This window comes from Nycticebus coucang, chromosome 9, assembly GCF_027406575.1.
Source record: "Nycticebus coucang isolate mNycCou1 chromosome 9, mNycCou1.pri, whole genome shotgun sequence".
Taxonomy (NCBI): domain Eukaryota; kingdom Metazoa; phylum Chordata; class Mammalia; order Primates; family Lorisidae; genus Nycticebus; species Nycticebus coucang.
Window position 1 is genome coordinate 110,609,589 of NC_069788.1, and position 25,268 is coordinate 110,634,856.

Genomic DNA, 25,268 nt, shown 5'->3' on the forward strand with positions numbered 1-25,268 from the left:
TAAGCTTAACGGTTGCACACCAGAGGGCTCTGTATCTTCATACTCCTTCCCTGAAATCTCTATTTAAAAGTCAATAATTCAAGTTCAAAGTAAGGCAACAAGCTCAAGTTCTGTGGAGCATATCAGTTCTGTCCACCAGAATTCAAAGCCAAATTAGGAAAAAAAAAAAAAATCAAAAGGAAGTGAAAAAAGGAAAGAAAGAGAGGGAAGAACAGAGAGAGGACCAAAACACTTTTATAAATAATCATGCTACAGAAAGTTCCAAGGAACTGATGAATATTTGAACTTGGTCTCTTTCAGTCCTCAAGACAGAAAGATAAAGAAATCATCTGTAAGACAAAGATCGAGGGTTTTGAAGCTGTGTTTTGCAAAATGTGCTAAGAAATCATGGAACCATTTAATATTTAGTGGAGAGGTTTTAGAATGTTTAGCTAGCATTTAATTAGGACACATCATATTAAAAAAGCAATAAAAATAAAATTAAGAAAACAAGAGAAAGGGGCCTGTGTTGTATAGCCCATGAATCTCATTGGCTTTATCGTGAAAGTTTATTGTTTTCAATTCTAATACAATCAGCTACCAGTTACATACAGTAAAAAACAAAACATCCACAAAGCAATGATGATATAGTCTGTGACATTGTACAGTGGAGGAAATATTCAGTTGGAATCCTCCAGCGGACCCCCTCCTGGCTTTAGCAGTTAAGCTATCACTCCCTCCCTCCCCAATACAGTTAAAAAGAAAAATTAACTTCTTGCTTGGGTATAGCAAGATTCTAATACCTCCTGGGGATACTGGAGAACTTTAAAAAAAACTAAAGCAGTAGAAACAAAATAAAAATTGAAACGTGGAAGCAAGGTGACACACAAAGAAGCTGCATGAGGCCTTCACTTCAGATCACCTCAAAGCGAACCACCTGGAAAGAAAAGAAAACGCTGTCAGGCCAGGAAAGAATAGGTAGAAAAGTCAGTGTTAGTATCACAGCACTCCAGTCCTTTCCAAATCTACAGAATTCAAGTATTTCTCAAGATTTTTATTTTTATAATTCAGCCAGGTTGCAGAAAATTGCTTTCTTTTCCAATAGTCTGTATTGTACATGTTAGCAACTAGCACATAACTTTCAGAACTAGAAAACAATATGGGAAGAGAGTATTTTTAGCAAAGCATGCTGTTTAACTGAAACCCTTATAGACAACCACACAGTAGGCTCTTTATGACTGTGTACCCTTACCTTATAGGAACAATGACTCCATTCAAAAACTAAGTCTCATATATATTTGGTTCGATTGAGGGCTTTTTCAGCCAGGTGACCACTTTCATCCGTGATCTTCTCCCAATCAGTCTGTCCGACCACAAAACCTATGGCCCTTTTCCTATCTGCATCCTTCTTTTCTTCCAGGTCTGCCCATCTGACCTAAAAAGAACACAGCATTAGGCTGAGCTTTAGGAAAAGTAAATGTATAAAGAGCCCCTCCCTCTCTGGATATTCTAAGGGGTAGAATACCTTACTTGAAACCAGTTAAAAATTTTTTCAATTAACATGGGAGAATTGGTGAAAGCCATATATCCTAGGTCTTAGAGAGAAAACTCTGGTCAATCACGAATCAAGTCCTAACCATTTCAGCTTCTGAATGGTTTAGCTCTCTGCTCAGTCCTGTCCTCTCCCTTTCCTTTGCCACACTTTAGTGCACTCACCTATTTTTTACCTCAAGTTACCTACTCTTCCTGTTATTACTCACTTCCTTCAATCCATGCTACTGACAGAATGATCTTTCTAAAACACATAGTTCTGACTCCACCTGCTTTAAATCCTTCCTAATTCCAACCCTACCAGATAAAGTCTAAGCACCCAGGACCCTCTTGATCTGACCTTCATCTACCCTCCTGTGATATACCTGGCCAGTGCCTATGGCATTTTATACAAGCCATACAGACTTTTTTCTCTCTCTCCCAGAGAGAGAAAATGGGCCATTTCACGTCTCTGTAACTTCGTATCTACATATTAGCTCTCTTCCTAAGACCTTTTCTCTATCCATATTCACCTGGTAGGAGTCTAGTCATCCTTCCCTTCTTTATCCCTCTTTTCCTTCGCCAAAGGGATAATCATTGCCTTCCTTGAGTTACTTCTGGAGTTTGCAATGCCTACTTTTGAACTTCTACCATGCATTGTAATTATCCATTTATGGATCTGTCTTACCTAACAGACTATAAATACCATAGACTGAGTTTTATTTTAACTTTATATAAATAAGTATTTCTTGAAATTGAATCTTAGAGAAAACAGTGAGCTGGTTATTATTACTTTCATTCATGAGATAAAGAGACTGATTTTATTGATGACAAGATAAATATATAGATCAGGAATATTTCCTATTGTACTGATTTAAACATATTCTTCTTCTTTTTCTTTTGTTTTGAGACAGAACCTCAAGCTGTCTCACTGGGTAGAGTGCCGTGGCATCACAGCTCACAGCAACCTCCAACTCCTAGACTTAAGAGATTCTTTTGCCTCAGCCTCCCAAGTAGCTGGGACTATAGGCGCCCACCACAACACCCGGCTGTTTTTTGGTTGTAGTTGTCATTGTTGTTTGGCAGGCCGAGGCTGGATTCGAACCCGCCAGCTCTTGTGTATGTGGCTGGTGCCCTAGCCGCTTGAGGCACTGAGCCTTTAAACATATTCTTACACATTAATAAGTTCTCAAGATACAAAGAGATACATCATATCTGTAAAAGTTCAAATACTTAAAGAGAAATTACGAAACTGCTGCTTGCAGTGCATAGTACCCAAGTCTGCACAGACTGTATTTTAAATATGGTTGTGATTTATTATCTGTGACAAGGAGAGAACCAGGGTACAAAAACTCTATGCTCTTTACACTGGACCTGGAAATGCACTATTGCTTTGAGGTAGACTATTTACCACTTGCAAGACTGGTAATGAAATAACTAGGCTTCTTCTAACAGCAATTATTTAGTCAAAGAGAATACATGTAGTAATAGCAAGGGAAAACTGATAACACCTGATTCTTGTTAAAGTATACTTTTAGTTTGTAGAAAACCTACAGCTTGATTCCTTCCCAGACCTCAGTAAGAAGTCTAATAAATAATGTGGGTTTCAGTATAGAAAGATCTTTGGTCATTCTATCCATCAATGCTGATGTGCTTATTTTGATTAATTCACATTCTCTCTCAACTCTGCCTGAGATCAAGGATATACATTTTAGTAAAAGATGACTAAAGATGATGTGTTAAGGGTCATGAAAGATGGATGAACAGACAGACAGATTGCGACCATTGACAAAAAGTAACCAGCCCATGGTAATAAATCCACACCCAGGGCATCATCCTTAGCACATAGTTAAATACCAGGTGGACATAAAAAGTTTGTGTGCAATTTTACTATGTTAAACTATTTTAAATTGCACATGAACTTTACATCCACCCTATATACTGATCAATCTTACTGTTACTTTTTTTTTTTTTTTAGAGATAAAGTCTCACTTTATCGCCCTGGGTAGAGTGGCGTGGAGTCACATTTCACAGTAACCTCCAACCCCTGGGCTCGGGTGATTTTTTTTTTTTTTTTTTTTGAAAACCATTACAACTTTGTAAGAAATTAGAGAAATACAAATTAAAATAATGAGAAACCATGTTTGGCATATCAAAGTGGCCAAGATTTTAAAAAAGTAATAATGCCAGTATTGGCAGAGATGTGGCAAAATAAGCATTCTAAAGGTAATATAAATTAATAAAACTTGTCTAAAGAGCAATTTAGCAATGCATGCAAAAAGCACAATAATTCCACTCCAGAAACTTATCCTAAAGAAATAGAGATTCATGTGACAAAGATAATCATTACAGAATTAGGAGACACACCTAAAGATCCAACAATAGGGTACTGGGTCAATAAATATACTAATGCAATTAAATACTAAGCACCACTACAAATCACACTGCAGATCAAAATTAAGGCTATTAAATACTCCTGATGGCTTGGCGCCTGTAGCTCAAGCGACTAGGGCACCAGCCACATACACCAAGGCAGGCGGGTTCGAATCCAGCCCGGGCCTGCCAAACAACACTGACAACTATAACCAAAAACTGGCCGGGCATTGTGGTGGGTGCCTGCAGTCCCAGCCACTTGGGAGGCTGAGGCAAGAGAATCACTTAAGCCCAAGAGCCTGAGGTTGCTGTGAGCTGTGACGCCACGGTACTCTGCCCAGGGCGACAGCTTGAGACTCTGTCTCAAAAAAAAAAAAAATACTCCTGATAAAAAGTGAGAAAAAAAAGAACTCTGAAGTATGGTGTAATCTCTATTTAATCTCTTTCATTTAAGAGGCAAGGTCTTGCTGTCACCCAGGCTGGAGTGCAGTGACACAATCAGGCTTAGGCGATTCTCTTGCCTCAGCCTCCCAAGTAGCTGGGACTACAGGTGCCCACCACAACGCCCAGCTATTTTTTGTTGCAGTTTGCCCAGGGCTGGGTTTGAACCCGCCACCCTTGGTATATGGGGCCGGCGCCCTACCCAGTGAGCCACAGGCGCCGCCCATTATTCTGCTACTTTTAAATCCACAGCTTATTCTAAGTCTTTAAAATTCAGATAAAATAAAGAACATAGGATTAGAAGAAAAAGCATATAGTTATTTGTCAAATAAGCAGTATGTTTTAGCATAAATACCCACAAAACCAAAGTTAAAATATTTTAAAAAGTGCCAGGTGCAGTGGCTCACACTTTTAATCCTAGCACTCTGGGAGCATGAGGCAGGTGGACTGCTTGAGCTCATGAGTTCAAGACCAGCCTAAGCAAGAGCGAGACCCCCATCTCTAAAAAAATAGCCAGGTGTTGTGGTGGGCACCTGTAGTCCTAGCTATTTGGGAGGATAAGGCAAGTGAATCACTGAGCCCAGGAGTTTGAGGTCACTGTGAGCTTTGATGCCACGGCACTCTACCCAAGGTGACAAAGTGAAACTCAATTAAAAAAAAAAAAATTTTAAATATTTAAAAAACTATTGTACTTTGTTAACATTTCTAATATATACTGCTGCTGCAGCTGCATTACAACTTTTTATTTATTTAACTGCAAGACAATGGAAAGGCAAAAAATAATTATTTATTTACACACTGGACTCTTCCACTGGAGGTCAGCTCCTTAAAGGGACTCATTCACAGACCTCAAACATGAACATTCAACACTGTAGAATGAATGGCTACCAAAACATTAAAACAATAAAGAGCAGAATTTCAGCTAGAAATGGCTTCCTGAATGTCAGTGTCCCTAATTGTCCCAGAGGTACTTTTGAGATTTACAACTTTTTAAAATTGTTGGTTTTGCCTATAAAAGAAATACTACCCTATTTCCCCGAAAATAAGACATCCTCCGAAAATAAGACCTACTTACAGGAAAGATAAGACGTCCCCTGAAAATAAGACCCAGCGCATCTTTGGGAGCACACCTTAAAATAAGACACTGTCTTATTTTCGGGGAAACAGGGTATTATAATACAGAAGAATCTTGACTAACACTCAAAGGTTTGAGGTATAGATATTTTATTCATTGTTGCTAAAAATATTCTAAAATATACAAATTCAGTAAACGAATAAGGGAAATGTACAGCCATCGAAGAAGTACAGATTAAAGTCCAAGTGAGCTACCATTTATATCAAACTAAGCAAGTGAAAATTTTTATATTTTATGTTACATAATATTAAAACCTAGCCCTTTAGGTAAAATTCTAATAAGATCAACTCTACAAAACCACCTTTTTGTTACAGAGCAAGTTAATCCCAGGAACCCACTGGTATCTGTAAAAAGCCAATTTAAGAAACCAAGATGCCCCAGGAAAGGAATAAGTAATGTACAGTATTCTGCATACTTTGCTACCTGTGGGATCTTGCACTTTGGTGTTGATTTTGGTGAGTAGTTTAACAGTTAAAAATATTTGAAGTCAAGTATAAAGTAGGGGAGGGGAGTTAAAGAGCAGCAACCTTAAAGAACTAGAATGTATACCACTCAGTTCTCTTTGGTTGCCCAACTTAACAAACTAAACTGCATGATGTAACTCCTTAATGAAGACAGTGATAGTCATCTGACAAAAATAAAGTCAAGGAAAAATTTCTCACTTCAGATTATTCACCCTTACCAGAACTACACATTATTATTATTATTCCTAAGGAAGAGCTACTTCTACTTCTGTTAGCTCCAACCTTAAAATTTCTATAAGATGTATCAATACACGTAGTCTTTGGGTGGGGCTGGCCACAAATGAAAGGCCATTAGTGTCATCTCCCTTTCTCACTCCCTCAAGCTAGGTAGACAAAGTCAGGCTTTGGACTGTCTGCAATATTTGAAAGAGCTTTGAAAGATGGATTCTTTGTACTGATATCCAATGTAATAAAGTTTTACAGGCATTTTTATTTCCTTGCAATAGGATATTCTCCTAATATTCAAGCATGGAGAAAATTCATTAAAAAAGACAATATATAAAGAAATAATGTACAATCTCATTCTTAAAGAAATGAAAAATGAGATGATACCACCTATTTCACCTATCGAAATGTCAAGTTAGGAAGTGTGATAATAGCACTGCTAGCTTAAGTGTGGAAAAATAGGCATTTATTTGCACGAAGGTATGTAAATAGGTATAACCTTTTTGGAAAATAACTTTATAGTATCTGTCAGAATGAGAAATCATTCTATGACCTTGCAGCTTTACTGCTAAAAATTCACTCTAGATGTATATTTGCAAAAAGATGCTAAGAGAGGGCCAGGTGCCATGGTTCACACCTGTAATCCTGGCAGTCTGGAAGGCCAAGGCAGAAGGACTGTTTAAGATCAGGAGTTTGATAGCCGGGCCTTGTGACAGGCGCCTGTATCCCAGCTACTTGGGAGGCTGAGGCAAGAGAATTGCTTAAACCCAAGAGTTTGAAGTTGCTGTGATGCCACGCACTCTACCAAGGGCGACATAATAAGACTGTCTCAAAAAAAAAAAAAAAAAAAAGATTTTGAGACCAGCATCAACAACATAATGAGACTCTGTCTCCATAAAAAATAGATAGCTGGGCATGGTGGTGTACACCTACGATCTTAGCCACTTGGGAGGCCAAGGCAGGAGGATCACTTGAGTCCAGGAGTTCGAGAATGTAGTGAGCTGTTAATACACGACTACACTCTAGTTCAGGTAGAAATCCTGTCTCAAAAAAAAGATGCCAGGACATAAGCACCCACGACTTTATTTCACTGTAAGATCTATAGTAGCAATAAAATGAAAACAGCATAAGCATCCATCTATAAAGGACTGAATGAATGATTCATTGTATAACCAAACAATAGCATACTAGGTAGCCCTTTGAAAAGCATAATACGTCTGTATAGACTTATACAGAAAGATCAAGATGGATTAGGTGCAAAAAGCTTGTGCAGAACAGTACATATACGATCCCTTTGCTTCGTTACTTTGTTTGAAAGGATATGCACATCTATCACTTTTACTGAAGTTGCCATCTCTGTAGAAAGCTCATCCAATATTCTGGCCTCATTTCTCTGCTCCCTTTCCTAGCAGAACTTCAAAAAGTTGACTACATTTTCTATTCTGTGCTTTTTTATTTCTACTTACTCTTCAATCTGCTCCAGAGCCTGTTACCCCTCATCTAAGAAAACTACAATCATGGCTGACTTCCATATTGCCAAATCCAACAGCCATCTCCCTGTTCCCAACTTACTTGTCATTTTTGCATCATTTAAAAATTAACTACTCTTTTATTATTTCAACACCTTTCTCTGAACTTCTAAATTTTAGAGCCCTGCATCCTATTATCTTTTCCTTTACACTTACTCCTAGGCAAGATAATTCAGTCTTGAGGTTTTAAATACCACTTTCTCAAATTTATACTTTCAGTCTTATCTCCCCCATGAAATTTCAGATTTGTATATCCAACAGTCAATCTGACATCTTCAATTAGATTATGGTCCCTTACTGAACTTCTGATTTTTTTTACCCTCAAACTTACCACTCTGCCAGTTTTCTTTGTCTTAGTAAATGGCACCACCTAAATGGAGTACTAATGGGGTACTCATGGCCAGATCCCAAGGAGTCACCCATCATTCTGTCTAAGCTTAGACCCTCTATACCAGTGGTTCTCAACCTGTGGGCTGTGACCCACAGGAGCTGTATTAAAGGGCCGTGGCATTAGGAAGGTTGAGCCACGAAAAAGTCCTACAGATTTTCTTTAACACCTCTACCTGGCTCTTTTACCCCATGACAAAATGGCACAAGTGTCAACTCCTTTAAGGCTGATACCATGCTAGCCTTGTGAGGTTCTGGTCTACATTTTTAAAGTTACTCGTACATTTTGATTTCATAATTTATAAGGTCTAACTAACTCCTTCTTTGAATGTGTGATACAATATAGTATAAACTAAATTGCTCTAAAAAATAGCACACGTGAGATTATCTGACTACTACTTTCTAAAACCAGATGGCTTTATGGGCCCTTCATGTGTGGCAGTTACTGACGTAGTCTCTTACCCTCTTTTTCCCAGGCTCAGAAGCACGAGTATCATAGTCATCAGGGAGCTGAAGATAATCCTCCATTCTGCTGGCAATCGCCTCCCAGTCACGTTTCCTTTTAGTACCCGTTCTCAAGCCATCCAACTTGTCTGAAGGACAAACACAGAGCCGTGGCATTAAGGAAGAGTGTGAGTTTGCATATAACACACAAACAAGGGAAAAGAAGGCTGGAACACTGTCAGAGGGCACATCCACATTTTTGAATGCAGCATCACTTGCAGATCCAAACTATCTTCTTGGCTGAGATAATATCAAGTTCTGTGCAATTTCCATTGTTTGGTATTCATGCTGGCAGTCATTACATTACAATGTTGATTTAAATATTAAATATGGACAAAGTAAGAAAAGGTACTTGTCTCTTGGCTTCTTTGTTTTCCCACCCTCCACAGCTTTTATGTTCTGAGGAAAATGCAAAGTTGGGTTTTTCTGTACAGTGTCTTTCATTCTTTTTTTTTTTCTAACACAATATATTAACACCACCAATTTGATCTGTAATCATGTGTGATACTGTGTCATATAAAAGCAGGTAGTATCCAGAACTTAATGAGGCAAACTAATGCTTAAGAAGGTTTTAGATTAACAGAGGTTTGTTTTTTGTTTTTTCTGGTTTGGTCGATTTTTTTGGATTTTAGCCACTGTGAGAGCATTCACCATGAGTTCATATTTATGAATAAGTTGACTGCATGATATCACTACTTTCTTTGGTTATACTATGAGGTAAGTGCTATTCACCACTCTGATAGTAAGGGCTAGTCAGTCAAAGAGACTAGATATGATCATTATTCTTGAACCCTCAATCTAAGAGGGCTAGGCTTCCCAAGGGCTCAAAATTAAATGAATAGGAACTGTAAATTCAGAAATTATGAAACATGCGTCTTAAAGAAGAACATGCAATGAAAATGTCTTGTCTTTTTTATTGGTTATTAATACTGATTTTGAATACCACATGTGGAATACAATGAGTTAAATACATTCTTAGCTACATTCAAGTACTAAACTTTAGAATCATCTTATGACTTCTTAAGAGCTTCCAACATTAAGAAGTTATATAAGAAACTGTTATTAAGCAGGCCAATAAAGGAAAGCCTAAAAACTTCAGAAACACATAACTACACTTCACTGAACTCCATAAAGGGTGCAAAGTGCATATAATAGTAATTTGTTAGATACCAAGTAGGAGAGAACTTCATATGAAAAGAAAAGTGCAATGAAAGCAGTGGCAGGAAGGAGGGTGAGCTTATGTATGCTTCATATATAAAAGTTTCACACACAACTAATTGTACAAGAAACTCTACTGCTTTAGAAACCAGTAATATTTCGCATACTTCACATAGCTTTTAGTTCCTAAACCCTTTCCCCATAAAAGCAATTATCACTGAAAAATCATTACGGCAAACTACAATACTTTATAAAACTCACGAAAATGTTATCTCATTTTGGCAAAACTATAACATGGATGGGTTGAACAGATCCAATCTTCTTTCTCCTCTATAAATCACATGCTGTACCAAACGGCTCTAACTACACATATATGATTGGCCATGTTATACATAATCTTAAAGAAGTGACCCGTTAACTCCACAGGGACACAGGATATGGTATTAGAAAACTAATGGAAGTCCCACAAACCATAAAACTATTCTCAGTTCAACAATGTATGGTATTACCAGAAGAGTAGGAAGCCCCAACACACTTATTAAATAAACCTCAAAGGATTTCCAAACTCAATACAACCAAGTTTGACGTTAACATACTTCAAAGGAAAAGTTTCATATTTCAGTTTGAAGAACAGAGCATGGCAGTAACGTAGAAAGGTAGTGTGAAACCTGCAAAACCTTTTCCTCATACCCTGGGTATATATGATAGGAATTATAGACCAGGAGTTGCAACATGGGATTTCAGAAGAGCATGTATTTCTATCCTGAGCACCCTGGACTGAAATGTTTAATTTGAAATTTTATTGTGCAAACATGTTTAAAGTTTCCTTGTTAGGCTGAAGAAAGGCTCACACCTCTTCCACATGGCATACTGGAAACCAAACACAAAGATGGATGGCATAAGATGAGGGAAGGGAAACCTGGGGTGTTAATTACAAATGAAAGACTGTTGTCAAATACACTCACACTGATGATTTTCAGATTTACAAAGAAGTTGTTTTAAGATGAGTTTTAAATCCAACTTGGCAGGTCACAGAATTCTACCAAATCATCGTGACAGTATATATTATTATAGCACAACAGCAGAATTCTTTACATACATCAATGTATTTTCTAAATATAAATGGTATTTCTGAAAATATGTTAAAGGTGAACAAACAAGAGTTATGTGCCTATATAATTACATTCCAACTGTGAAGAGATTAAGTCTGTGTGACATGTAGAAGGCCAATATACAATAACTCCTAAGTACAGACAAATGACACTGTTATGAGAAAACCAAAAGTACTTTATATGGAGAAAACCATAGGATGGTAACAGTCTTAAATGTTCTAGTTCTCACAGTCTGAAAAACTAAAATCATGTCATAGGAATTTAAGTAGCTGAATTCCTATGACATGGGATTCAATGCTGAATCCCACTACCTGATAGGGCATGTAATAGCCATCCTTGCATTAAGGTGCCTATGTCCCTGTGGGGAAGGAGCCAGTCAGGTGGGACTGCAGGTGGGCCATAGGGAGCCTTCAACAACTCCATGACACCCATGCCAGAGATAGCTCAGACCTCTTCTAAAATCATACCACTTCCAATTTAACATTGAAAGGCTGAACTATATGCTATATTTAATGAGCAGAGATCAAAAATGTGCAAAGAGATCTAACAAGCTGCTTAAAAGATTATAGGTAAGTATTCTCTTCCTCACTGGCAGACTCATTTTGAATCAAAATTCCTTAGTTTTAGATTCAACTCTTTTTCTGGCTCAATGTGTGACACTTGCTATAGGTTAATACATTTCCACCCAGCACAACTATGTTACCAAGAATAACTTAAGAATGTTGGTAAAGCACTCAGAAATTAATTGTACATAGTAATCAAATATGCTAAATTTGTTATGATGAGGCAATTTCTGAGACACGAATCCTCACATTTTAGAGAAGAATCTTCTCAGGTGGCTCAATGGACCAACCAAAGAAGTAAGCATTTTTATGAATGCTCACACTCAATTTCCCTTCCTCTATCGCTGGATTAGCTCTCAAGATAAGATAGTGGTACAAGGTACAAGCCCTTATACGCAGTATCACTGCCACTCTTATTAAAAACAAACAAAAACCCAACTGCAAACATGGTAAAATTTTTTAGAAGCATCACCAGATCTTCAGTGCCTTTAACTAAAATGGTTTATTAAGAAATCTATTTCTGGGGCAGTGCCTGTGGCTCAGTGAGTAGGGCACTGGCCTATATACCGAGGGTGGCAGGTTCGAACCCAGCCCCGGCCAAAGTGCAACAAAAAATAGCCCAGCATTGTGGTGGGCGCCTGTAGGCCCAGCTACTCAGGAGGCTGAGGCAAGAGAATTGCCTAAGCCCAGGAGTTGGAGGTTGCTGTGAGCTGTGACATCTTGGCACTCTACCGAGGGTGACAGAGTGAAACTCTGTCTCTAAAAAAAAAAAAAAAAAGAAAAATAATCTATTTCTAGAATTCAGTGCCTAATATTCTGTCTTTAATATTGACTAAATTCGTATAAAATGTATTTTCTGAGAAGCAAATGGTAGATAGGCCATTTCTAGGAATTCCAAGAAATGCCAAGATTAATGTCACATTTTCTTGAATCATCATCACAATTAAATTCCATTTTCTTTTGTCTTTAGAAACTAGAAAGTTGAAAATGGACTGGCTTAAGTTTAAAAATGCATTATAATAAAATATAACTGCATTATAAAATGCATTATAATAAAAATGCATTATATATAAAATGTATGATATATAGATCATATATCACATAAGGCTTTTAAAGATTATATGCCTTGCTAAAATATGGACCACTTACATAATCTCCTTGACTATTTATATTCTCTCTTTGCTCCAAAAAGATAATCAATATTCAAAGAACCAGAGAGAGAAAGGATCTTAGCATCTTATGGATTATTCTAAATGTATAGAACTTCAAATAGAGTTAATCTAATGTCAAAATAAGCAGAACTAAAGCATCATTATTAAAAAAAATTAGTTTATAATTATTATGTTTCTAAATATTTAGTTTCATTTAAACACGTAAGTGCTTTAAAGATCTAAGGGAAGAGATAGTTTATTATTATTAAGATTTCCCACAGAGGGAAGACTAGTAGAAGAGTATGTCAGAAACCGCATATAATTTTTACATGGCATACACTAAAAAAGAATTTGACTTGACAACAAAGCACCTATCCCAATAAAATTATAAAAGTAAACAAGTTGTGGAACTATCTTTCAACATAAGAGCTAGTCAACATGAACCACTACAACTACTTGGGCAAAGCAAAAGGCATAATGTAATTGTGTGTAAAATACACTCTAATGGTCTAAGAAACACATCCCAAGCAGAGAAAGAACTAAATGACTCAAACTTGTTCTATAGATTTAAGATATTTAGATGGTTACTTCAGTTTTGGAGTAATAGCATGATACCAGGAAGAAAAAGAGACTGACAATCATACTTCATATTATCAGTGAGGCTGAACCTCTTAAAAACTCTTTAGCACATTTTCTTAGTCTGGTCTTAGTTCATCTTAATCAACATGTTAAGGAAAGTAAAAAAAAAACTAAAAAAAATTTTGCAGTTATCACGAAATACTAGAAGAATCTATTGGATATGTATATTTTGTTGGACAGATAACCTCACATTAAGCAACTTCAAATTATTTTAACTGGTTTACCTTGTAATTAGCACTAAGGACAACTTGCATGTTATCAAAGATAGCACCTCCAAAACCAGAATTGCATATCTACTTCCCTCTACCTAGAAATTCTAATTTATTACACAAGGAAAAAAAAACCTATCTTTTAATTAATTTAGACTTCAATATATATGTATTATTATTATCATTACTATTATTATCCAAAGTACTCATAAATCAGGCTAAACTTTGGACTGTGGTTATATATTCTTTTAAAAAAGAAATCTCATCAGCACCAACATTTCTGATAATATAAAAAAATAGATATCTTTTAAGTGACAGTATTTTGTTACTAAATTTATCCAATATATCTCTTTACTCTAAAAACTTTAAATGATACCAAAGGCAGTTCTTTTAAAATACTCTTTTCAATCTGCCATAAGAACCAACAGGTAGCAAAATAGGCTGGAGGATGTAAGGTAGGCAGAAATCTTTGTTTAAGTAGAAGCTTTGGGAAATTTCTTCCTCTTACAGCAGAACGATCTATGATCATTACCATCAGGTATCACATATAAAAAACAGGAAAAAGGAAATACCCACCTAGCTTTGCCTCAGATGTGTCCATCTCCCATTTGCTTTTCGGAATGTAACCCTAAATCGTACACAGAGAGAAGCTCGAAGGGTTAGAAAGAGACACATACATGCATATCACTTTTGAATTGGAAAAGCATTAAAATTGGGAATGGATTCAGTTTCCACTCACTAGTTGTGAATATATCCTTAGAGGAAACACAATCTTATTATTTTTGAAGAAACTAAATGACCAAATTCACCAAACTTCACTGTCCAGATTTCAGAGTAGTAACTTTCAGAACAGTATCATGAACGCGCTCTGAAGTAGCTACATTTCAAGACTTCACAATTGTAGTTGAACATCAGCTATACAGCATATATGATAAGAATGTACAGATAGTTACTGTGCTAATATTAATAGCAATAAGAGTATCAGAGGATTTGTAATACTAGTGAGGTTATTTCCTAAATACAACTGCTATTCTCAAGTGATATGAGGTCTAAAACGTGTTCTTCAAGACAGTTACTCTGTATTTCCCTGTAATTTTACTTGAAAGACAGGAGAAATGGTATCTCTGAACTTAATTACCCAATTACGAAGTTCAACCTCATTTCAAAACGATTCAATCCATTTACCAGTTAAAGCATACAAAGTCTTATTTCATTGAATCAATTTCAGAGCATTTCTCTTTCATCAGGTGGAAATTAGATTATTACTTCTCATGTCATTTCAAATTACATTTTCCTGTTGCATGAAAAACTACAAATCTCCACTTGCAACTTATATCTTTTAAAATCTTCATAAAATAACCAGGTGGCTGAAACTCCCCCAAGATTTTCAAATTTCCTAATGTGCTCTATTGAACTATAATAATTCTCTCCATTTATTTACCTAGTAAGTACAGGCTTTTCTGTGTGATTTATGATTGCCTTTTTCCTTCATTTTGATTCTGTTTTTTATTAGACCCTAACATACAGAAACATTAACATTAGGATCTAATAAATAGGATAGATTCATCAGAAGTGTCAGCATATTCTTTAATGAATCAATATATCTCTCTATTATTGGGAATGTTCAAGTTCATAGAACATACTGACACACCAGTAGTCAGAAAGCATGTTGAAAATTTCATGACAACAGCCTTTGTGAGTTTACTAGAGCATAACATTATTCCAGGAAACCTATGGGTTTTATGTTTATTTCTAGTCTTGAAGCCAGAACTAATAATTCAATTTCAACCTACTACGTAGTATTTCAGATTCTAAATTATATTATTTTTTCCCAAATACATTTTTAGAACAAATCAAGACAAAGCTATGCTGAAGTAATGGTGCTGAAAGTTAAGTAGTAAAGAAACTTGTACAAGATACATCTCAAAAATCATCTGAAAACTTTAAGCATCACTGGGATAATCTATTTATAAACTCTGAATCTTATCTAATAGTTTATGAAAACACTAAAGAAGGCAAATTATACCAATGATCCCCCCAAAAGGATTCTCTTAATCAATAAAAGTTTGAATTCCAGTTGTATTCATCGTACAGTGTAGAAAATGAAGTGTTATGAGAATAGAACTGAGAATTCTATTAAAATTATCTGAATCACTTGAGACTTGCTCTTAACCCTTTGGTTAATATTCTCCAAAATCTTTTACTCTTGGTATAGACTCCAATAGTAGAAGATCTGGATTTTGCATCTTTGAATGGGTTAAGAGAAGTTCTTTAACATAAAGTTAAGCAAACAAGTATATTAATTCCTGCTGGAACCATCCTGTGATTTTCAAATTATACATCCTCCCACGGCCTGAAATAGTATGCCCCTTGGAAATAGATAGCCCAGCAGTGTAGATTTCTAAGGTTTCCTTGCCATGTCTGATGTAAAAATATGGTATATTATAGTTTTTCATTTTGAAAAATACTACTACAGTCAATTAAAAGTTCCAAGTTTTGATCTACACCTAAGCCAAGTCAGATGTTACGAACCATACCCTGAACTGAAATCTCCACAAAAGAAAGACGGAGCTTCAGAAAGCTAAAACATTATAGACTTCTCACATGATCACTTTCTAGTATACATGCTGCAAATTAAAGCTAGAGAGGTCATTGGCCATATTCCAGAACAGCATGGACCTTTAATGAATTTCCTATCTACATTTAAATTTATGTATGTCAAAATACAACTTAAGAAAAATATTTTGTTAAAAAAAAAAAACATACTGAGACTCAAATGCCATCAACTTTGAAACTTATTTTTTAATCCACATTTGAAATCTACGAATGTAGAGAGTAACACCATTTTTATATAAACACAGTTTCTATCAAGAATGCTCTATATTACACATAGGTTTAAAGGGACCATTCCTTGGAGACTCTGTATAGTCTAGGGGATAGAAATCAGGGTTCCAACTTTGTACATTTTCAGAAGAATATGAGAAGCAACTTTAGCAAGGGCTGAAGTATTAAGTAAACCAAGTATTCTGGATTTAAAAAACAACATTATTCCAAGGCTTTGCTAATTTCTGTATCTCATCAGAAAACACTGAAAAGTCAACAGAGCTCTATTGTCGCATATTCATGAGTGACAGGGAAAAGCAAACATCTCTACAGGCGTGTGATCAAAAGCATTTACACATTAGGTACACATGAACTCTGAACTCAACTATGTAAGCCTCTAATCAGTCTAAGCAAAATCTGTTGCCTACACAGTCATATTATTTTTCCCCATCACTTAGGATAAAATACAGAAGAACAAATCCAGCAGCCAGTGGCAATCTTTTGCCTCCTCATTCACTAAGTTCTTCTGCCTCAGTTGACAGAAACTCAAATTTTGAGATCATATAGCCAGCCGTAAAGAGACAATTATGCATATGTTGGGTAGGCTGTACCACATATCTGCTGGAATGTAAGAATGTCCTTTCATATGTAATTATTTTTTTAAAAAAGATACTCCCCTAAAACCACCCACAAATAAGATCAGCAAGTACAAAGGTAAGTTTCTTAGCACTTTGTTAAAATTTTCTTTTAACAACACAGTAGATTTTTTTGGTGGGGGTGGTTCTGGAGAAAAATAAAGAGTACCCAAAAGTCTCCTTGAGGATGATTATGGAAACTTTTATCATTAAAAGAATGTATCCATAGAAGAAATCTAACCACAGATCTGAATTTAAACCTTCCTTAAAATTTAAGAGACACTGTTCAAAGTGGTTGGTCTGTCTCCTACCAGTTCGCTTTCCTCTTCCTCTGCATCTTTCTTTTCTTCCTTCTGTTCTTCAATATTTGCATCAAAATCTTCCATCTCTACCTATACCGTGCCAATAACCATTTAAAGAATAAGATGATTGAGTTAACATTTAGGAAAATGCTGGTAAAAGCAAGCAAGACAGCACAGACTCACTGTTACATACAAAGTAATGTTAATATCCTACATTTTGAGATAGAATTGATAAAAGAATGATATTCCTACCTTAATTTCCCTGGGATAGCCATCTTTATAATTCCCTATAAAGTTAAATGTAATATTCTGTTCTAAATAGATTGCCTAGTTTTGAATGTCCATGGATTCAACATCTGTAAAGATTTTAAAATTTTTAACAAAGGCTGAGTATGGTGGCTCACACCTATAATCCTAGCATTCTGGGAGGCTGGGGTAGATAGATTGCTTGAAATCAGGAGTCCGAGACCAGTCTGAGCAAGAATAAGACTCTGTCTCTATTAAAAATAGAAAAACTATTAGGAGTTGTGGTGGGCGCCTGTAGTCCACTACAGCCTTGGGAGGCTGAGGCAAGAAGATCGCTTTGAGCCCAGGAGTTTAAGGTTGCTGTAAGCTAGGACAACAGCATTCTACTGAGGGCGACAAAGTAAGACTGTCTCAAAAAATTCAAAACAAACAAACAAAAAAACACAAAACAACAACACTGAGTATAGATAACTCTCACTCACTGGAAAAGGTCAAATATAACAGAAGTACACAACTGATTAAACTGAGAAATCGCTACTTTTTCATAATAAAGATTTTCTTCAAATAAATAAATAATTTAGGTTAAGAATTACCAATGAGTGAAAACTTGTTTGGGAACTGGATATTAACAGAAAGTATTTCCCTATAGATCACTTATTACAAAAAGGAAAAGCATAGAAAAATCTGACAAATATCATCATAACCAAGTGATTGGTGTTTAAATCACCAATAATGAGATAAAATGACCTTGTATGGCTTCTGCTGTGATGTATTGAGGATACTGTATTACTTACGTAGCATTCCTGCTAATCTTTAACCTAATCCTAAGCACGTGGAAACAAACAAACCCAAATTGAGAGGCATTCTGCAAAACACCCTATACTCTTTTTCTTCTGTGACAATGACAAAAAACTACTTTTTTTTTGAGAAATTATTTTTTTACATTAAAGGACTGGATCCAGGATTTTAAAAAGTTGCTACAAAGTACATTATAAGGTCAACTGATGAAATCTGAATATAAATTGTATATTACATTATTAAAGGAGTTTAATTCAGGACATTTATATAACTTAATATAGTATTTTATCAATGTTAATTTTTCTGAATTTAATAATTAACCTGTTTTGAAACACAATGTTCCTTGTTCTAAGGAGATACCTATGGAAGCATAAAAGTAAAAGATTATGAGGTCTGCAACTTAATTCTCAAATGGTTCCATAATAATAGTGACAACACTAATAATAATATTAATGAGTATATACAAAAAAAATGTAAACAAAATATTAACAAGAGGTCAATCTCTATGAAAGGTGTACAGGTGTTTTTATACTATACATGCAACTTTTCTGGTAGGTTTAAAATTTTTCAAAGTAACTGGGCACAGTCGTTTACGCCTCTAATCCCAACACTTTGGGAGGCCAAGGGAGGGGGATTGCTTAAGACCAGGAGTTCTAGATCAATCTATTGGGCAACCAAGCAAGACCCCATCTCTATCAAAAAACAAAATTTTTGAAATAAAAAGGTGAAAAAATGTTACTTTGCATTGCATTCAAGGTAAAGAACACTCACCTCTTCAATAGCAGCATCTTGTAGCAAAGAACGAATATCTAGACGCATCATGTGACGAGGTGCCGTTTCCCAGTGATCAGCCATCTATTGAGACATGTAGAAACCAAATTATCTCTGGAAACCACTCAAAGACCAAGTAGACATCCAAGACAAATTTAATTAAAACTGTGAAGACTAACAGACCAGTTCCAGGAAGAGCTAGACCACTCCCTTTTACTTCTATACATATGAAAAGAAATATTTACTAAAGCAGGCAGAGAAGATTTTATGAAAGAAAATGGGATAAACAAGAGCTTCTAAACTATAGTGCTGATACAGACAAATAGAAGTTTAGGGTATAATCATGCATCACTTAACAGTCAGGATGTGCTCTGAGAAATGTGTTGTTAGACTATTTCGTTACTGACTGTACTTTCACAAATGTACATGAATATAGCCTACTACACATCTTGCACAGTATGTTACTGTACTGAATAGTATAGGCAATTATAAAACCACGGTAAGAACATGTGCATACTAAACACAGAAAAAGTACAGTAAAAATAGAGTACTATATAATCTCCTGGGACTACCATCTTACATGCAGTCCCTTGCTGACTGAAACATCTATTCTATGTTTCTGAAAATCACCTTATTTATTTCTTTAAGCTTTCTTCCATGAATATTTCTCTTGCCACAAGTCTGGTTATCTGCACTCATTTCAGCCAAATACACCTAAGCAAGAATAAATAATAATTAGGCAAAGAAATATAACATTTACATGACAACATAAAGTGCTTTGAAGTTCTTTTAAATTTGTACCTCAAATCCCTTGGTTTTTGCTGCACTCCAAAACTGGTCAAAATGTCTAACTCTGTCATTGATGGCATCCAGAATGATGAAGGGGAAAAAGCCATCATCCAGAGTCTTTTTGAAAGTTTTGAACATGCTGGTGCGGTAAGTCTCCTCCATCTCAGCTTCATATTCATATTCCATTACCTAAGGTCCCCCCCAAAAGACGTGGAATTAGCAAAAGCAAAGAATCATCCTAAACCTTTTTCCTGGTTAGCATTTGGATAGAGATGACTTTGTACCCTTTTCTACACATCTGAGTACTAAAATTTGTGTTCACAAAAGAGAGAAGTCTTTGTCTTCAAAAAATCTACCTCTCTCCCTTGGTGTGTGCCACACCTTCTGGGGGCAAGACATGATAGCAAGAGGGACTTTACCTAACAAATGCAATCAGTGTAACCTGGCTTATTGTACCCTCAATGAATCCCCAACAATAAAAAAAAAAAAAAAAATCGGGCGGTGCCTGTGGCTCAACGGGTAGGGCGCCGGTCCCATATGTCGGAGGTGGCGGGTTCAAGCCCAGCCCCGGCCAAAAATAAAAAAAAAAAAAAAAAAAAAAATCTACATCTCTCTGAACGTATTTTCCTTTAATACTATTAATTAATCAGAATGTAATCTGAGAAGATTATCATACCTTCTTTTTAACTTTCTTTCCAGAATCTGGATCTTTTTCTTCTTTTTCCACTTCAGTGATGAAGTAATCATCCAGGCTTAGAACTCTGGGTGCAGGGCCTCCAAATTCTACTTCCTTATCCTAAGAATGATATAATCAAGAAAGTTAAAAAGAATTTATTGAACAAATTAATGAATTTTCACACCAAACTTCCCTCTTGTAGCTAATATGTAATATTCTGAGGGTTTCAAATAAACAGAGGCAAAAATGTAAATAGAATAAAATGTATATGACAATGTCTACTACATGGGTCAACTATAATGGATCAAATGGAAGATACTTCCATCAGTATCATGCTGTTTGCTAAGAAGGCAAGGGGCTAACATAAACAACTGCTCTTTTGGCTTTCCCATACTCACTCGAATAAGTTTTGCAACATGTGTCTTCCCACTGCCAGGCAATCCTCTCATTATAACAACAATCTAAAACACAATGGGAAAAAAAAAAAATCACTGAAGAGATTTTTTTTTGGCAATGAGGTCCTATTATCTGACCAAAACGGAATGAAATTAGAAATAGTGGGAAAAAATTGGGGAAATTCACAAATATGTGAAAATCAAACAACATACTCCTGAATAAATAATAAGTCAAAGAAGAAATCAAGAGAGAAATCAGAATATAGTCTGAGATGAACAAAAATGAATACACAACATACGAAAGCTTATGGAATGCTGCTAAAATAGTGCTAAAAAGGAAACTGTTAACTATAAACGCCTACAGTAGAAAGGAAGAAAGAACTCAAATCAATATCCACCAGAACACAGTGGAAAAACAGCAAACTAAAAGAAACAGAAAGAAGGAAACAATAAAGATTAGAGTAAAAGTTAATAAAACTGAGAATCGAAAAAGAGAAAAATCAAAAAACCACGAGCTAATAATTCTTTGAAAAGAGAGACAAAATTATCAACTTACAGCTAGATTGACTAAGAAGAAAGAGAGAAGATTTAAATTACTAGAATCAGAAATGAAAGAGGGGGGAGACGCCCATAGCCCAGTGGGTAGGGCACCATCCACATACACCCAGGCTGGTGGGTTCGAACCCAGCCAGGGCCTGCTAGACAACAAGGACAACTGCAACAAAAAAATAGCTGGGCATTGTGGTGGGTGCCTGTAGTCCCAGCTACTTGGGAGGCTGAGGCAAGAGAATGGCTTAAGCCCAAGAGTTTGAGGTTGATGTGAGCTATGATGCCAAGGCACTCTATCAAAGATGACAAAGTGAGACTCTGTCTCAAAAAAAAAAAAAAAGAAAAAGAAAAAAAGAAAGAAAGAGGGACCATAATTAACAACTTTACAGAAAGAAAAAAGGATTATAAAGAAATACTATGAACAACTATATGTCAACAAATTAGGACAACATAGGTGAAATAGACAAATTCCTAGAAAGACACAGACTACCAAAACTAACCTAAGAAGAAACACAATCTGAACAGACTTTGACAAGTGAAGAGACTAAATTAGCAATTAAAAATAACTCAGGCTTGGCGCCTGTAGTTCAAGCGGTTAGGGTGCCAGCCACATATACTGGAGCTGGCAGGTTCGAATCCAGCCTGGGGCCACCAAACAACAATGACAACTATAACCAAAAAAACAGCTGGGTGTTGTGGCGGGCGCCTGCAGTCCCAGTTACTTGGGAGGCTGAGGAAACAGAATCGCCTGAGCCCAAGAGTCTGAGGTTGATGTGAGCTATAATGCCATGGCACTCTACCAAGGGCAACAAAGTGAGACTCTCTCAAAAACAAACAAAAAAACCCCAAAACCAAAACTCTTCACAAATTCTTCCAATAAAAAGAATAGGAAGAAAATTTCTAACTTATTTTATAAGGCCAGCATTACCTTGCACTAAAACCAAAGATGACAACACAAGAAACTACAATGTTTCTTATGACTATAGATGGAAAAATCCTTGACAAAATACTAGGACATAGAAATCAGCAAATAAAATTATATACTCTTACCAAGAGGGATTTACCTCAGGAATGTAACTGAACATATGAAAATCAATTAAGCTAACTAGTCATCTCAACAGATTAAAAAACAAAATTCACATGATCATAACACTTGATACAGAAAAAGCATTAAACAAACCCAATTATCTTTTCATGATAAAAAACATTCAACAAACTAGGAATAGGACTTCTTCAACCTGACAAAGTATCTACAAAAAATCCAAACCTAACATCATTCTTATGATGAAAGACTGTATGTTTTCTCTCTAAGATCAGGAAAAAGATAAAGATGTCCACTCGTGGGTGAAGGGCACAGCTACAACAGGGACCTTAGCTAATAAATGCAAACACTATAACCTAATCATTTGTACCCTCATATTAATCTGAAATAAAAAAAAAAAAAAAGATATCTGTTCTTGCCACATCTATTCAACACTGTTACCAGAGGGTCTAGCCAGGGCAATTAGGAAAGAAAAAGAAATAAAAGGCATCCAGCTTAGAAAGAAAGAAGTAAAACTGTTTTTGCAGATGACATGATCTTATGTATTTGTGGTCCCCAACCCCTGGGCCGTGGACCAGTACTGGTCTGTGGCCTGTCAGGAACTGGGTCACACAGCAGGAAGTAAGTTGCAGGCAAGTAAGCAAAGCGTCATGTGTATTTACAGTCACTCCCCATTGATCACATAACTGTCTTAAGCTCCTGTTGAATCATCAACAGCATTAAATTCTCATAGGAATATGAACCGCACTATAAACTGCACATGTGAGGGATCTAGGTTTCGTGCTCCTTATGAGAATCTAATGCCTGATGATCTCAGGTTGGGAAGTAATTCATCTGAATCATTCCCAAACTATCTCTCCCACCTTTCATCCATAAAACCAGCCCCTGGTACCCGAAAAGGTTGTGTGTTGCTATTATATACAGAACATCCTAAAATCTGGTAAAAATCTTTTGGAAACAAGTTCAATGATGTTGTAGGATACAAGATAAATACAAAAAAATTAACAGCATTTTTTTGTATTTGGAATGAACAATTAAAAAATGAAATTAACCTAACTATATCAATAATAACATTAAATGTGAATGGATTAAACAATCCAATCAAGAGGCAAAGATGGTCAGACTGCATTGAAAAACATGATGCAGCTATACGTTACCTGTAAGAGACACAGTTTACATTCAAAGACACAAACAGATTAAAAGTAAAGAAATAGTAAAATATATATGATGCAAACAGCAACCACAGTAAAATTGGAATAACCATATATTAATAATAGGCAGAAAGACATTAAAACAATGACCTATTAATTCTACAAATATGGAATCAAATTATCTTGCTAAAATCTCCAGTAATAGTTTATTCAAATGGAGTCTAATTATCCTACAATGTAAAACAAATTTAAAAAAATTTATACATTTGGAGGTCACTAGGAAATTAAGCCTAAGCTCATCAAGTCTTCTAACTCTTCTTTTTGTTCTACTTACTATACAACAAAACTCACTTTTCTTCTCCAAAATGCAATTAAATTGAACTCTCATGAATTATCTTTTAAAGTTTTTAAAGTAACTTTTGCCAAGTAATTTAGTCCAACTTCTTAAAGGTTCCATAATGCAGGTGGTTTATAATATTTACATGGTTATTCAGAGATGGTTAAATGCCTTGCATTTGATGTTATTACAGATTTCTTGCAGAAGAACAGAGACATTCTGTTTAGGATATTAAAAAGATGTCCCATCATCTTCTGATTTGCAAGAAAACTAGTCAATTTCATAGGACTCACTCTCTCAGGTCTGCTCTCCCGGCCTGGTGGTTTCAAAATATCATCTACATTTTTCGATTCGGGCTTCTTCTCAACCCGTGGGGCTGGAGGTGGCTGGTGGCTTAGTGAAGGAGCTGGCAGGGGCATCCGTTCCTCTGGGTAAGTTCTTCGTTCTCCTAGGATTCCAGTAGTTGAACATTTTTATTTTGAAAGTTTTATATTTTGCAACTTAATTCTCCCCACGTATCACAGGGTGATATAATTCCAACCAAGTCTAATGATTTGAGAGCTATTTTTAATCCTAATTAGAGAAAGTCTGAAGTAAAGTAAATCTAATAAAATCAAGAAAATGAAAACACTTACGTTTTCAGGCAAACAGAATGTTCACCCTTATTTGCACTGAATGTAGGAAAGAAGTTAAGCAACAGGACATAGAAGAATAATAACTCTGCTGGATAGTACCAAGTTCTGTTAACTTCCGCTTTATAGTTTTTTTTTTTTGTTGTTGTTCTTCTGTTTTTGAGACAGTCTCATTATATCACCCTTGGTAGAGTGCCGTGGCATCACAGCTCACAGAAACCTCAAACTCTTAGGCTTAAGCTATTCTCTTCCTTTAGCCTCCCAAGTAGCTGGGACTATAGGCGCCCACCACAACACCCAGCTATTTTTTTGCTGTAGTTGTCACGGTTGTTTAGCAGGCCTTGGCTGGGTTTGAACCCACAAAGCCTCGGTGTATGTGACTGGCGGCTTAACCGCTGAGTTATGGGCGCCAAGCCTGCTTTATAGTTTTGGGTTTATTTTTTTAGAGACAGAATCTCACTTTGTCGCCTCAGGTAGAGCGCTGTCGCGTCACAGCTCACAGCAACCTCCAGCTCTTGGGCTTAGGTGATTCTCTTGTCTCAGCCTCCTGAGACAATTTTTTGTTGCAGTTTGGCTGGGGCCGGGTTTGAACCCGCCACCCTCGGTATATGAGGATGGTGCCCTTCTCACTGAGCCACAGGCACCGCCCCATATAGTTTTAAGAACAAAAGTCACCAGCTTCAGAAAGTGTATTTCTAAATCCACTTTTCTCCTTCAAAATGC

The 25,268-nt window shown here is 36.1% G+C and overlaps 1 protein-coding gene across 3 annotated transcripts in view; it reads right to left on the reverse strand.

Annotated features, from left to right (window-relative positions):
• Positions 1–509: 509 nt before the first annotated feature.
• The window catches only part of YLPM1 (YLP motif containing 1), an 82,266-nt gene continuing 57,507 nt past the window's right edge, over positions 510–25,268 (reverse strand). For 2 of the 3 annotated variants that reach the window (XM_053601603.1, XM_053601604.1), the window contains 11 exons: positions 24,207–24,361; positions 20,838–20,900; positions 20,440–20,559; positions 19,776–19,952; positions 19,605–19,688; positions 18,975–19,058; positions 17,169–17,249; positions 13,976–14,027; positions 8,526–8,656; positions 1,232–1,414; positions 510–916 (listed from right to left, as the gene is read on the reverse strand). In XM_053601603.1, coding sequence (XP_053457578.1) covers positions 1,268–1,414; positions 8,526–8,656; positions 13,976–14,027; positions 17,169–17,249; positions 18,975–19,058; positions 19,605–19,688; positions 19,776–19,952; positions 20,440–20,559; positions 20,838–20,900; positions 24,207–24,361 — 1,094 coding nt within the window. In that variant the 3' untranslated portion in view covers positions 510–916; positions 1,232–1,267. Of the gene's footprint in view, positions 917–1,231; positions 1,415–8,525; positions 8,657–13,975; positions 14,028–17,168; positions 17,250–18,974; positions 19,059–19,604; positions 19,689–19,775; positions 19,953–20,439; positions 20,560–20,837; positions 20,901–24,206; positions 24,362–25,268 lie in introns of those variants that run through there. The other variant, XR_008382377.1, reaches the window with a different exon arrangement.